The sequence below is a fragment of the Thermobia domestica genome, chromosome 13, assembly GCF_964235325.1.
Source record: "Thermobia domestica chromosome 13, izTheDome1.hap1.1, whole genome shotgun sequence".
Classification (NCBI taxonomy): domain Eukaryota; kingdom Metazoa; phylum Arthropoda; class Insecta; order Zygentoma; family Lepismatidae; genus Thermobia; species Thermobia domestica.
In genome coordinates, this window is record NC_137466.1 from 10,422,737 (window position 1) to 10,437,759 (window position 15,023).

Genomic DNA, 15,023 nt, shown 5'->3' on the forward strand with positions numbered 1-15,023 from the left:
GCCCGGCTGACGCCTGGCCGTTTTAACCCTACCCTTTTGTAGCGGGACCACTTTTGACCCGGGTCCGTTTGACGCAGGGCCCTTTTGACTCGGACCCTTTTGTCGTGGGACTTTTGACCGAGGCCTTTTTGATGAGGGGCGTTTTGATTCGGCCCCTTTGGACTCGGGCCCTTTTGTTGCGTCGACTTTTGGCCCAGGCCCTTTTGACACCGGGCCGTTTGACTTGGGCTTTTGTAGTGGAGCCCCATTTCACCTGGGCCCGTTTTACGCTGAGCCCTTGCGATTCGAGACCTTTTGTCGTGGGACTCTTTTCACCCGGGCTCTTTTGATGAGAGGCGCTTTGATTCGGGCCTTTTGACTAAGGCCCTTTTGATGCGAGGACATTTAATCGGCCCATTTGATGCAGGTCTGTTTGACTCTTGCCCTTTTGTGGCGGGGCTCCTTTTTGACACGGGCCTGTTTGACGCAGGGCTTTTTGACTCGGGTTCTTTTGTTGTGGAACCATCTTAACTCGACCCCTTTTTAAGATGGGCGTTCCGATTCGGGCCCTTTTGACTCAGGCTCTTTTGTTGCCGAAATCTTTTGACCCGGGACCGTTTTGACTCGGGTCCTTTTGTAGCGGGACCCCTTTTGACCCGACCTCGTTTGAGGCAGGTCCCTTTTGACTCGGGCTCTTTTGTCGTGAGACGCTTTTGACCCGGCTGTTTTGATGAGGGTCGTTTCGATTCGGGCATTTTTACTCCTGCCCCTTTGTTGCTGAGGTGCTTGACCCGAGCCCTTTTGACTCCTGCCCTTTTGTTGCTGAGGCCTTCGACACGAGCCCTTTTGTCGCTGGGCTCTTTTGACTCGAGCACTTTTTAGCGGGGCCACTTTTGACTTGAGCCCCTTTGTTGTGGAGACCTTTTGACCCGGACTCTTTTGACGTAGGGCCGTTTTGACTCGGGTCTTTTGTAGCGGGGCAATTTTGACCAGGGCCCGTTTGACGCAAGGCCCATTTGTCGCGGACCCTTTTGATCCAGGTCCTTTTGATGAAAGGTAATATGACTCGCGCCCTTTTTTGCGAAGACTTTTGAACCGGGCCCTTTTGATACGGGGCCGTTTGACTGAGCCCTTTTGTAGCGACGACCATTTTGAGCCGGGCCCGTTGGACATAGGACATTTTGACTCGGGTCCTTTTGTTGTGGGAACCTCTTGGCCAGAGAACTTTTTACAACTGGCGTTTTGATTTGGGCCCGTTTGACTCGGGCCCTTTTGTAGCGATGCCCATTTGTGACCCGGGCCCGTTTGACACAGGACCTTTTGACTCGGGTCCTTTTGTTGTGGGACCCTTTTGGCCAAAGCCCTTTTTATAAGGGGCGTTTTGATTCGGGCCCGTTTGACTCAGGCCCTTTTGTTGCGGAGACGTTTTCACCCGGGCACTTTTCACGCGGGGCCGTTTTGACTCGGGCCCTTTTGTTTGGTGGCCCCCTTTACCCGGGCTTGTTTGGGGCAGTTCCCTTTTTACTATAACTCTTGTCTTGGGACCCTTTTGACCCGGCCCTTTAGATATGGGTCGTTTTGATTGACCACTTTTGACTCGGACCCTTTTGTTGCGGTGACCTTTTAATTCGGTCTCTTTTGATTCATGGCTCACTCGGACCCTTTTGTAGCGGGGCCCCTTTTTGACACGGGCACTTTTGACGCAGAGCTTTTTGACTCGGGTTCTTTTTTGTGTGATCCTTTTGGCCAGGGCCCTTTTTATGAGGGACGTTTTGATTAGGGTTCTTTTGACTCAGGCCATTTTGTTGTTGAGACCTTTACACCCGGGCACTGTTGACGCGGGGCCTTTTTGGTCTGGTCCTTTTGTAGCGGGTCCCTTTTGTCGCGGTACGTTTTGACTCGGGCTTTCTGTGTTTGGCCTTTTGTCTAGCCTTCTGACATGGAACCCTATATATAAGGCAGCAGCTGAAATACCTGGGACAGGGGGCCTGGTGGAGTATGAGTAAATCAATGATCGATCGATCCAAGACGCAGTAAAATTAACTACACCACTGTTCATATCTCTTTCTTTCTATTCTCTCAACATCATGTCTGGAGATGAATGTTCTGACTAATGGGCTACAGCGGCGAAAGACGATATACGCTATCAATATTAATGTTATGGATTTTAACTTAACATATATATATAGGGCAATAAAATGAGAAACACTATATCGGTATTTTGCCCTTCCCCCGTTGGAAAAAATCCTGCGGGTGTAAATGATTATGATGTTTCTTACTTACTGTATTATATTATTCTATATACGGAATAAATACTTCTGTGTTTTGTATAATAATAAGAACCTTATCTACATTTATTACGGTCCTTGCTTTACGTTCAGCGTAATCAGTTTCCATTCTAACTACAGTGAGAGGAATGAAATAATTCACGTACACATTTAGGACTTAGAAAAGTGCCCTGCGAACATGTCGTAGTAAAGTCCTGAAGAGTGAAAAGTTCTAGTAGCAGTTGTTAGCAGTTATTAACTTAACATATAAGACAGTAAATTGAAAAAAACTGAGAATACGAATATTTTCAGAGAGGACAGTGAGGTGATGCTTCTAATCTATGTCTTTAGTCCCTATACCTACGTTATTTCCCTAGTCAAAATAAAAATTCTTCAAAATTAATCACAATTTCTTATGCAACCATCCCTTCCTTGGAGTACTGCGCGGTCACATACCCGTCACGGCGATGTAAAGGCACTTTTGGCGACGAGGATACATAAGGCAGCAAATAGGGGCAGACGATGTTTTACAATCAAGAGGGAGCGTGTTTTGCTATACAGCCATGCCGAAATTGAGGCACAGAATGCAGGGCAGGTTTTGTAGCGAATATGAAAATTTTATGATACGAACATATTGCAATCATAGACAATAATTATTTTACTAACAACTCCCTCCCCCGCCTCCGAAGAGACACGCGGGGATCGCCATGTGCTATATATCGTTGAAAAGCTCACATCGACTATACTTTACATCTGTAATATCTCACAAGAATGGCGCCTGTAGGGTACGTTGAGACTATTGATACCATCTGAAGATCCGAACAGTGACATGAAAAGTGCGTGTTTAAAATATCGTCATGCTTCCATAACTGTCGTTCCGGCTTCACATTATGCCGTGTACACTTGTGAGAAATATGTATGACAAATGTCCACTCTCCGTAGTAGGGATGGTACTGACATCGAGAGTAGTTTCGATCTTGTCTCTAATTCGAGACCGTGATGTGCTTTTCTAAATGGAGACGGAGCCCAGGTTCGTCTCGATACGTATACGTCCATTCTGTAGTTTTGCACATTTTGTCCGCCATATGGGATGCGTCATATTGCATTTTGCACTTTTAGCACTGGATTCGTACCCCGCGACCTTGAGAATCTTTTATCTACTTGCTTGCTTTCAGTTCCATAGCAGTGTTTTGCATTTTGTCCGCCATTTTGAATTTTATATTTTTTGGTATCCGATTTATTCATATCGACGTCGAATGTATATATATACACCCAATTTTAGATCCATAGCTTGTTTTTTTTTAAAAAAATTGTGTCCGCCATGTTGGATCCGCCATTTTGATTAGTAAACATTTGATGTTAGATTCGTATTCAAGCTACCTCTCAAACCTGTATATACCTCACCTCAAAACAATTACATCATAGCTTCCTATTTTATCCATGTTTTCTGGTGTTTCGGAGCGTACCTTGCAGGGGCGTAAATAAGGGTCCCGCAGACCCCTCATTGCGGGGGGCCCAAGCCATCACGGGGCCCCAAATCGTGATGTAGGACGTAGAGAAGGGGCCCCATTCCATGTTGTCTGCGGGGTGGCCCCCAAGCCGTTAGTTACGCCACTGGTACCTTGTTTTGATTTTCAAATGGTCGCCACGCCCCCTACAGGCCCCATTCAAGCGGGTTATTTCACATGTGAGGTATACTCGATGTGACCTTTCTAAGTGATATATAAGACTTGCAGATTCCCGCGTACCACTTCATGTACTTCCCTAGTCAGTAAATTGGTTAACAACTCGCTGCTAGAACCTAAATGTCTCTAGAAGCTGTAGGCTAGAACGGCCTGCCTCAAGTGGGTGGGTACCTTTAGCATACTTGGAGTGGAGCGTTAGAACATTCTGAATAGAAAAAGATATAAAAGACACCTTGAAAATCTTATCCACCCTACCTGAAAATCTTATCTACGCCGCTGGAATAGAAATATTGAACGAGATACTTGTGGCTAGTGAAGGAGAATGCTCCGAATTTCCTGAGTGAGTGTTATCTCGAATGTGAGTGCAGCAAGTTCAATTACATTTTCAGGTGAACACAATTTTATTTCTCCATGTGCGAAATAAAAGCATTACGAAGCATTACCTATTACGAAGTATTATATTTTGACAGTATACTTTTCTTTTTCAAATTTTGCCGCCCATTAGACTTACCGCCCTGGGCGATGGCACAGCTCGACCCCACGTCGCGCCGGCCCTGACTACGAGGCCACTTTTTTGAAAACAGCCGAATATCACTATCTTCCGATAGTGATATTCTGGATTTCGAAGAAAATGACTGAAACTGTGATATGTTCTAGATGTTGTGATCCTGAGAAAAAAGTCTAAACAGGCACAACCACCAATCACTGGCCGTTTGGCCACTACAGGGCCCCATTTTTGAAAATAGCAGAGAGTAACGTTATTTTGGATTTCGGTAGAATTGCTTGAAACCGTTATATGTTGTAGATATTGTGAACCTGAGAAAAAGTCTCAAGAGGCACAATCATCCATCACTGACAGTTTGGCCAATATAGGGCCACTTTTTTAAAAACGAGCAGGAGGTAACGTTATTCTGGATTTCGGTGTAATTGGTGGAAACTGATATGTTGTAGCTATTATGATCCTGAGAAAAGTCTCAATGGACACAACCACCAATCAGTGACCATTTGGCAACTACAGGGCCACATTTTTAAAAACAGCAGTAGGTAAGGATACTCTGGAATTATGGTAGAATTTTATGAAACCCTGAAAAGTCCGATCCCACAACCCGCAAAAGGGATGGGGCAGAGTAGAAGCCAACATCATATAAGAATAGACAACATTCAGTGTTCATCTTGCGAGACAAAGGAGAAACCTGGAAAGCCCTAGACAATTTTTCCCAGGATCAGACATCTACAACATATCACAGTTTCATTCATTTACACCGAAATCAAAAATATCGTTATTCCCGGCTGTTTTTAAAAAATCTGCACCTGTAGTGGGCAAACGGTCATAATTCGATCATTGTGTCTATTAAGACTTTTTCTCATCATGAGAAGATCTTCAACATAGGCTAACTTAGTTTTACTCAATCTTACCGAAATCCAGAACATCGTTATACTCGGCTGGTTTCAAGAAAGTAGACCTATAGTGACCAAACGATTAGTGATTTGTGGTTGTGTCCATTTAGTCTTTTTCTCAGAATGACAATTTCTACAACACGTCACGGTTTCGGTCATTTACACCGAAATCCAGATTCAAAAAGTGACCTCATGATGGCCAAACGGTCAGTGAGTGCAAGTTGTACCCATTAAGACTTTTCCTCGGGGTCGCAATATCTACAACATATAACGGTTTCAAGCAATTCCACCGAAATCCAAAATACCGTTACCTTCTGTTTTAAAAAAGGCGACCCTGCAGTGACCAAACAGTCAGTGATTTGTAGTTATTCCCATTAAAAGTTTGTCTCAGGATCACAATATCTACAACATATCACAGTTTCACTCATTTTCATCGAAATCCACAATATCACTATCTTCGGCTGCTTTCAAAAAAGTGGCCTCGTAGTGGCCAAACGATCAGTGATTGGTAGTTATTCCCATTAAGACTTTTTCTCAGGATCACAATATTAACAACATATCACGGTTTTAGACATTTTTTTTTTACCGAAATCCAGAATGTCGTTATCTTCGGTTGTTTTCAAAAAAGTGGCCCTGTGGTGATCAAACGGTCAGTGATTTATAGTTGTGCTCATTGAGGCTTTTCTTAAGAACACAATATCTACAACATATCTCGGTTTCAAGCAAATCCACCAAACTCCAATTTCCATAAAGATTTTGCGAAGTGTCATTTCGAAGGGAACATTGCCCGTACAATCCTTTTTTCGAAAAACGACAAAATCCGTATTTCCTACTTTGAAGTCATCTCTGCATCGGCAGAGTTTCGTTTCTTTAAAGGGGCCCTTTCAACCAAGGTGACCCTTTTTTGAAAGGGGGCTATTGAAACAAACAAATACGTGTTGATTTTTTTTCTTTTGGTCTAGTATATAGGTGACAAGTTTGAAGAAAATCGGATGAAGAGAAACCCCTGTAAAGCTATCTCCTTTACACTTTCACTTTTTGGACTTGACGGATTTTTGCCCCAAAGTCTTCAATTTCTTCTATTGATTCATTGTTTCTCGGTGGTGTTTTCATCTGATTTTGTTCTTGCTCGTCTTTGTCTTTGTTGAGTTAACAGCCTTTGTCATTTTGTCATTAAATAATTTATTGTATTTTTCCAAGCATGTCCAATCGTTTGCATGTTTCCCATTGTCCATGTTGTTGTTGGTTTGTTGGTTTTGTTATTAATTATTTTATAGATTTCACTTCATATGTTTAGATTAATATTTTCCTCTAAAAATGCTAAAAATTTAGTTTCTTTTGGTTTTTCTTGATATTTGTTTGTAGTTTCTGTATATTTTTCTAACCTACGTTGTTTGAATTCGCCATCCCACGGTTGATCCCACGTTGTTTAGTATGATTTTTGTACTTTTCCAGTTTTCCTTTGTATATTTTGTAACTTCCCATTCATTTTTTGTTTTTGTTTTTATCTATTTATCATGTTGTGTTTTTGTTGCTCTTTTGATGGCATTTGGTATTTCGTTCTGTATTTTTGCTGTATCCACAATATCATTATCGATTATGTTTCACAAGTTAATGGTTTTCCAATTATTCTCCATTTTATTATTTTTGTATTGTGAATTATTTTTTTTTTATATACTCATTGGTTTATCCATGTGTACGTTATTGATTTCGAATGATTATATTGTGGCCACTGTTAAATGTTTATTTACTAGTTAAAATATTCCCTTACCTAGTTGGTAACTAACCTAGATCAACAGGCTTCCGTTTTTAGCTATTAGTTTACTTCACAAGCCATAATACATTTCTCCTTAGTCATAAACTTTCTTTAGAAAAGATCATCGCCATTTGCATCTCTTTTTACAACTCTTTCTTTTCTTTTTTAGATGAATGCATGTGCAATAAACCATAACTCTTTCTGCCCTCAACATCGAGGATGTTAGGGTTTGTAAAAGTTCGAACAAAGTGTTAATTAAGAATAATGGGACAAAGTGTTGAGAGATTGAATGACAAGTGAATAGCGTTTCTAGGTTATGTTTATTGTAATGTATAAAGTTGAAGATTGTGAAACTTGAGTGAATGTCAGAATTTGATCGAGGTAATAGTATACATGAGAACACCCTGTCTTCCGTGCGCGAGGATACTTCATATTATATATTTATACGTTACCAAATTAAATCACTGCGTTGTCTTCATTATATGTGCTTAACATTCTATTTTTACTTTCTAGAATAAATTTTGTTGATTTCGATTCGAAAAATGTTAAATATTTTTAAATTTATATCATGATGCAGACCAAAATCCTTGTTGCATATAATGTAATGCGCTATAGCATATAAAGTACAAGGGCAAATAGGTACGTTCTTTTTTATTTTCGTATCAGTGGATAAGTAAATGAAAGTGGGTTTGTTACCCCCTTTCTAAGTTCGTAGATACTCAATGAATAATCCCTAAAAGTATGAACATCCAGCTTCTTCTGGAACTCAGACGGTCTTACGTATACTATATCCTTGATCGATAAGTGGCTTATGTGATTAAAGAGAATAAGAGCCAAAAGTGGCTAAAGTTAAAGTAATAATTATGGTGTTAAATGTAGTTGATATTGGAGATGGTAGATTTGTGTGATAAAAAAAATGAACATGTAGAAAAATATATGTTACAGAACCTTTGGGTTGAGATGTGATACAGATAGATATCTGAAGTATTGAGTATTAAACGTATTTAGAAAGAGGATAAAGGTTTTTACATTCAATAGTAGTCGCTTGTCTAAGTAAATCAGTTTGTTAAGTAATACTCGGCAGTTTAAGAATTACAACCCAACAGCCACCTAAGATGGACACGTGTAGAATTCTCCACGTACTTTATTGCTTAGTTGTAATGTTGCTAATGTCATATGTATATTAGATTTCGCGACTTGCGTGTTTTTAAATGTTGGCGGGTGTTCTTTTTCGTTCAAAACGATTAATTCACTTCGTGTAACCATCTCTTCTAGTTTGTTCTTATTCATCCGTAATCCTACTGTTCCAGTTTGATAATTTAGCATTTGTATCCATACAAGTTACTGTTTCGTCATTTTTACATTTCATAAATTTTTGTTAAGTTTGTTTAAAAAGGTTTAGTGTCCAGACTAAACTAGCACCAGCAATTTATGATTTTGTAACTTCCCACTCATGATGACTGTTCATGGATTTTGAATTGTATTAAATTTAATATTTTGAAATTCCTGTTCCTGTTTGCTATTGTCGCCATTGCTTTTTCTCTTGTAGGGTTTTCCTTTGCTTTCTCTCCCATGCTTGGTTTTCCACTTGCGTTATTTTTTATAATTACAAGTAACTTCCTTTCCTGCATAGCTAACTTCTATTAATCACATTATTGTTAGTTTATTATTTTTGGTGTAAGGTTCCTGAACGAGGATAATGTCTATCTTTTCTTTTCCCTCTAAATTTTCAATTTCGTCCATGATCGGTATTGACTTTCTTCCGTTAATCTACATGATTTTGATTTTGTTTTCTGTGATGAGTTCAACCATTTTAGTGGCCAAGGATTAAAAGATTTAACATGGCAACACAGCTACTCTGCTTTATGATTAGAGACTTGCTTCATGGACAAAGAACAGATCTTTTCTTACTATTATTTTTTTTGTTTCACTGCTCTGCACATGAATAAGTCTTATTTAGTCAGAAGCAACTTCCTGGCCAAAAGCAGAGCAATAGTTATAGCCTACGTGTCACTTAGGACACATTCAATCTTTATATTATTGGGAAGACTATGATTCTTTCTAAAAACGAGGGGTAACTAAATATCATTGGCATTCCTACAAAAGAGTTTACAAACATTTATATACAACTATCAACTCAGGTGGACCACGGTGGCCCAGTAGTAGAGCCATCACCTATAGTACATAGGTTCCTGGATCGATCCTAGCTTCCGTCAAATGAGCTTTGAGATGGACAACACCATGTGCATGGGTTTGGTCGGGGGTTTCCTGTTTCCTTCCACATTCTTGATTCCATCATTTCATTCATTTTAACCATTACAGTCTCCCTTTGCCTCGGAGCATAATTGTGGAACATTATACCCAAAAACAAATAAATAATTTAAGCATTAATATTAGGTGAACATACATATTTCCTGTCATATTTTTATAGGAAAGTGAGGGTCTCAAAAGTAACAAAATAGTATTTATGACGAAAAAGAAATCTCTGTTCGTTTGAAAGAAGAATGATCAGTATTGTTGAGGTTGCAGTATTTTCATCTTAAGGATATAGAATTATGTTCCAATAAAAATTGTTTGTCATAAAGCGTTTACCTGTTTAATGGTGTGGTCTTTCACAAGCTCTTTACCCGAATCACACTTTTTCACCCCATTAACCCTTTTCCGGGCCATTTTTTTGTAGATATGATGCTGTGTTATGTCTATTAAAATAAGATCTCCACCAGGAGAATAGGAATAATTATGTTGGTGGATTCCATTTATTCTATGTATTTCCCATAGATTATGGTATGGGAAGTATTTTTCCCACGAGCCTAATTTAAAGCGTTTTTTTCCCACAGTAGAAGAATGAATATTTTTTTATATTGCATGCTGGGTGCATTGCAATACTGCCTGCATTGCATGAAAACTGCATGCTGGCCATCCACGAATTGCCAAAAAGAAACAGGTTCGCCGCTAGGTTCTCAGAGTTGCGATGGCCCTTTGAAAGACAAGCTTGGAATGGGGGTAAATGAAACAAAATATATAAAAAAATGGGCAATATTGGTACAATATGTGCAATAATAATTACAATAATAAAATTTTGTGGAGACACAAGGGAGGACAAGGGAAGATCTGGGGCCAGTTCCCCCCTGAATTCCTTGGCGCCGCCCCTGGATACATCACCAAAATTACTATTTTCGGTATTTTATGTTAATTTCTTTTTAGAAAACAAGAACGCACATGGAAAGCGAATGGTATGGACCTGGGCGCCGGCAGGATTTTTTCCGGAGGGGCAAAACTCCTGAAAATAGGCAATTTTGTCTCGAAAGTGCCTCAAATTGCATAACATTAGGGGTATTTTAATTTCCAGGGGAGGGCAAATGCCCCCTCTTGCACTCCCCTCACGATGCTAACGGGTATGGATCGAATTGTATGGAAACAGAAATAAATAAAAAGTGCTTACTATTTACACGCCAGATGGTGCGCACTAACGTGTGTGTTAATCACGTCAGCAGAAGCAGGCATTTGTTCTCCGAAATAGTCATTTTCGACCTGCCTTACTGCACGATAACCAAGTGGGAAATGCTATTCCCACCAACCTAAATAATGCACTTTTGACACTATGATTTTGGGAAGATATCTTCCCACGGCCCGGAAAAGGGTTAACGACTATACATGTAATTTCCTTACGTATATAACCGTAGAGTCTTTAATATAAATATTTATTTGATGTTAAATCTCAATAAACACACATATTTTTATCTCTTGTACAGGGATGCGAACAGATGATGATAGTATTGCTCCACGCTTCAGAAAAGAACTTCCAGAGGATGAAGAAGAAATGTGTGGTTCATATTACGAACTTGGATACGAATTGCTTTCCCCCAAGAAAATAAGAAAATTGGTAGAGACGAACAAATACAATGGCGAACTTTATAAACCAGCTGTGAAAAAATGTCAAGACTGGGTGCTTGGTCTTGCACATCATTTGCGACCAGATATTGGAGAGCAACTGCGGAAATATCCTAATCTGAAAGAAATAGATCTTCTAGCGAAATTGCGGATTGCAAAGGAAGCAAATGAAAGGAATACAGATGGCAGTAGCAGTGGGTCATGTGCCTCTTCGTAACGAAGCCCCGTATTGAACTATTTTGTTATTTTGGTTCAATTAATAACCTAATTGCTTTATATTTGTATTAATATACAAGGTATTATAGTTGTATGTAAAGCAATATTGTATTTTTCAGATAGGAATATTTTTCTGTATCTAATTTTTCTACTTGCAAGTTGTTTTGATAAAAGAGGCCTACATCCAGGATTCGAGTTAATTTTTTATGTAGATATATACGGATTAATTCATGTAAAAATCCCTGAAGTTTGGCTTTATGTGGCGAACGACTTTGTATAGACTCTTAACCCATTACCGCATGCCGTGCCATATATGGCACATGCCCTTTTTTCACTTTAGCTTTTTTGTGATTTATCAAAGACTGTTTTGTCTGCTGTGTGAGATACTGACGTGTATGAATAAGAGATCTTGGTGTCATCTGACATGTTCTTTGTGAGTTGTAAGTGTGTCATATATGGCACTTACTTATTTCTCGTCGGAATTAAGTGAAAAATCTAAAATTCAAGTTTTAATTCATTTTTCAAGTTCCCATATGAGGATTTCCAATACTGGTTATTTTGTTTTTCGCTAAAAGAAACAAATCATGCAGAAAGGGGTTAAGTTGGGCATGAATCTATGGGGGCCATGTATTGCAGAAAGATGCGCAGTTGGTATCCACTCTACTGCAAGAGTTCGACATGAAAGTCATTTAAGTATAATCAGTGATAAATATTAGAAATGTCATTATTTTTCTTTGATTCAATTCTGAAGCTTGCTAAGAGTGTTAGTAATTATGAAAACTTGTTTCACACTCTGGAAATCATTTGTATCATTTGCATTTTAACAAGTAGTGTGTTTGTATTTGTGAAACAACAAATTGCATTATTGTTCCCATCATTTGTATAGGAGTATAAACACAGTAATGTGGAATGTATACAGGTGAAATGTGAGGAAAATATTTCCTAGCAAGGTAGAAATTCTCCTTTGACGACAGAGGAAATCTCGTTCATCCCCCGTTGATTCAAATCCTATCTTATAGCTATAGCAAGATGCTACACGCCACGTATTTATTTTATAGATGCAATCCGTACATAACTGCTACAACTAAAGTCGACATAAATTGAGAGTTGAAATTAACTGGCACGATCCGTTGCTCTAGATTATACTTTTCATTGAAGTCCATAACGAAACTTTGATATCGGGCGTCAGCAGGGTGCGAAATCATAACAGTCGAAGTGGAGGGAGCAGACAAGTGAAAAAAGAATTTTCGCACTGGAATGTTTGGCCATGGAGAGTTCACATAATTGAACATCCATAATCACTATACTATGTAAGATTAGATATTCCGCTAATTACTAGTTCACCCATTAATTAGGTCTATATGTGAAATACATGTTAATTAGCCCTATATATGAAATACTGTAATTAATTTGCAAGTTTTAGACGAAGTATAATTTTATTCATCTCCCACTGTTTTTTAGTGAGGGGGAATATTCTTCCAGAAATATTATGTGGGGGAATTCCCCTTCATCCTCCAGGATTTCGCACCTCAGCTACATTAAAATTGACTCTATAACTTCTTCCAATGTATTCGAAATATTGTGTAGTTCATAACTACATTCTAAGTCTTTACTTATTTATCAAGTCTTTGTATTGCAATTAAATATTTAATCATTGTAAGTACCTTATGATTGAGAACTTTATCGAAATTTTGTTTATAATCATTTTTTACAATTAAGTTTTTGTATACTAATCATCTGTTACAGAGCTTTAGTTAAGAATGATTTTATAATTACTTTTTGCTGGTAGACGAGTGTTTTTCACCTGCAAGTATTCCTGCAATGGAGTTCAGATTCTTTTTTTCTCGAATAATTTCAGTCTGTCTACAAACTTCACAGGGAGAGCAGATGAGGTTTTTGAAGAAAAAGTGCCTTCTTATTCTTACATACTCTTGAACCTAAAGATCTTTTCTCACTAAAATAACTGAATCCTGATTACAGGTAAAACAACACCTGTACTAAAGTGTGTTCTGTAGACAATATTGGTTCATAAGGTAATTAATATTTTCCCTCCATAAATTACTTTTTATTTTAAAATTATCATAAAGATGATAAAATGAACTCTGATTGCGTATGAATTAGTTACACTCAAATAAAAGATTGCTACGAACAGTGTCACTTGAAGAAATGGTCGTTACAGGAATACATGAAAAGAAATGAGTGCTCTCTAATAAAATATGTTCCTTGTATATGATCTCAATTTTTTCTTGGTAGTTTTATAACTAAACAAAGCAATCTCACTAGATTTACGATTTTTCAGAAAATGAACAATATCTTTCAGTTCCGTTTATGCGATTAATTGATTCAACAGTCGATATATAGTTCTTCTGTTTCAATAAAGTATAATACAATTTGAGTTAAACTGCTGAGTTATCATTTAAGAATCCAGAACAAGGCTTTTTGTCTTTAACGTATTTTCAGGAAGGCAAGGATGACTGTGTGTAAGTAAATAAATTACAAGACAATTTGAATGTGGTTATTTTGTGGTTACAGGAAAAACCTTTGAAATTATATGGAAGAAAAATCTTAGTTTCATCGTTTTCAGGTTAAAGAAATAAATTAGATACTTCAACAATAATGGTGTATGTTTAAAAATTAAATAATAAATAAATAAATAGTCTTCAAAGTAGACAACACTAACATCTAGGAATAATTATTGATAACTGTTTAGGTAAAAGAAACATACTAAGTATCTCAGTAAACCTGCTAATACGAGGGAGGACCCAAAAGAAACCGGACTTTCGTTCTAAAAAAATAATTTATTACATTTTTTACAAAATTATTTCAGTCTCCTTCAAAGTACTCTCCATTAAATGCGATTCATTTCTCCCATCTTCTTTCCCACTGTTTGAAGCACTTCTGGAACTCTGAAACTTTTATATCGTCCAATGCTCTCTGCGAAGTTCTTTTTACAGCCTCTACACCATCAAAACATTTTCCTTTTAGATTTTGTTTAATTCTCGGAAAATGTCATCATGTTGGTCAAAATGTTTGGATCACCTTCAATCTTATTTTTCAAGTCCTGGCTCAAATTCAGACGAATGATTTGATCCTGTGTGAGCAGGCGAGAAACAAACTTAGCGGCAACATGTCTCATTTGCAAAACCTCACGCTGGCACGAGCCCCAACTCACTCCAACCTGTTCTGAAATATCATCGATCATGAAACGACGATCCTTGCTGATTTTGGGGCAGATTTGTTCGATGTTTTCGTCGTTTTGAAATGAGGAAGAGCACCCAGAACGAGCATGATCTTCAACACTTATCTTACCATACTTAAAGCGCCCAAACCACTCAAAAAATTGTGTGCGCTTCATAGTATCCTTGTTGAAAGCCTGTTGAAGCATTTGGTAAGTTTTCGTTTCCGATTTTCCAAGTAGGAAGCCAACACGCTCCTTGTTCCTTTGAATTTGCCATAACGATTTCGCAGGTGGCAAACGAGAACAGTTGAGAAAAACAATAATACGATCAAACGTTAACCTCCTACTCAGACGCCGCTTGGCCAACTGATCTGGGAAGGTCTCTACTAGACCCATCTAGCAGGAGAACTCTCTACTACGCATAGGAACGGCAACGCTCTTTCAGTCTGCTTTCTTTTGGGTCCCTCCTCGTACATAAACTAAAACCTGTGAGTACTTTAAAACAAATTCAGAAAAAAAAATGTCCTAAGACAAGCACAAAGCATCGAACATTAATGCTTAATGTCAGTAACCTATGGTTGCTTCGATTTTGAAGTAATTTTGAGTTTTACAGCAATTCCTGGGCAAGCATTTTGCATTTTGATACAAAGTTC

The 15,023-nt window shown here is 38.4% G+C and overlaps 1 protein-coding gene across 3 annotated transcripts in view; it reads left to right on the top strand.

Moving 5' to 3' along the window:
* Positions 1 to 13,587, top strand: part of LOC145668015 (uncharacterized) — a 92,337-nt gene extending 78,750 nt beyond the window's left edge. For all 3 annotated transcript variants that reach the window (XM_081735476.1, XM_081735474.1, XM_081735475.1), the window contains one exon: positions 10,838 to 13,587. In XM_081735476.1, the coding sequence (XP_081591602.1) occupies positions 10,838 to 11,193 (356 nt within the window). In that variant the 3' untranslated portion in view covers positions 11,194 to 13,587. The remainder of the gene's footprint in view (positions 1 to 10,837) is intronic.
* Positions 13,588 to 15,023: the final 1,436 nt, after the last annotated feature.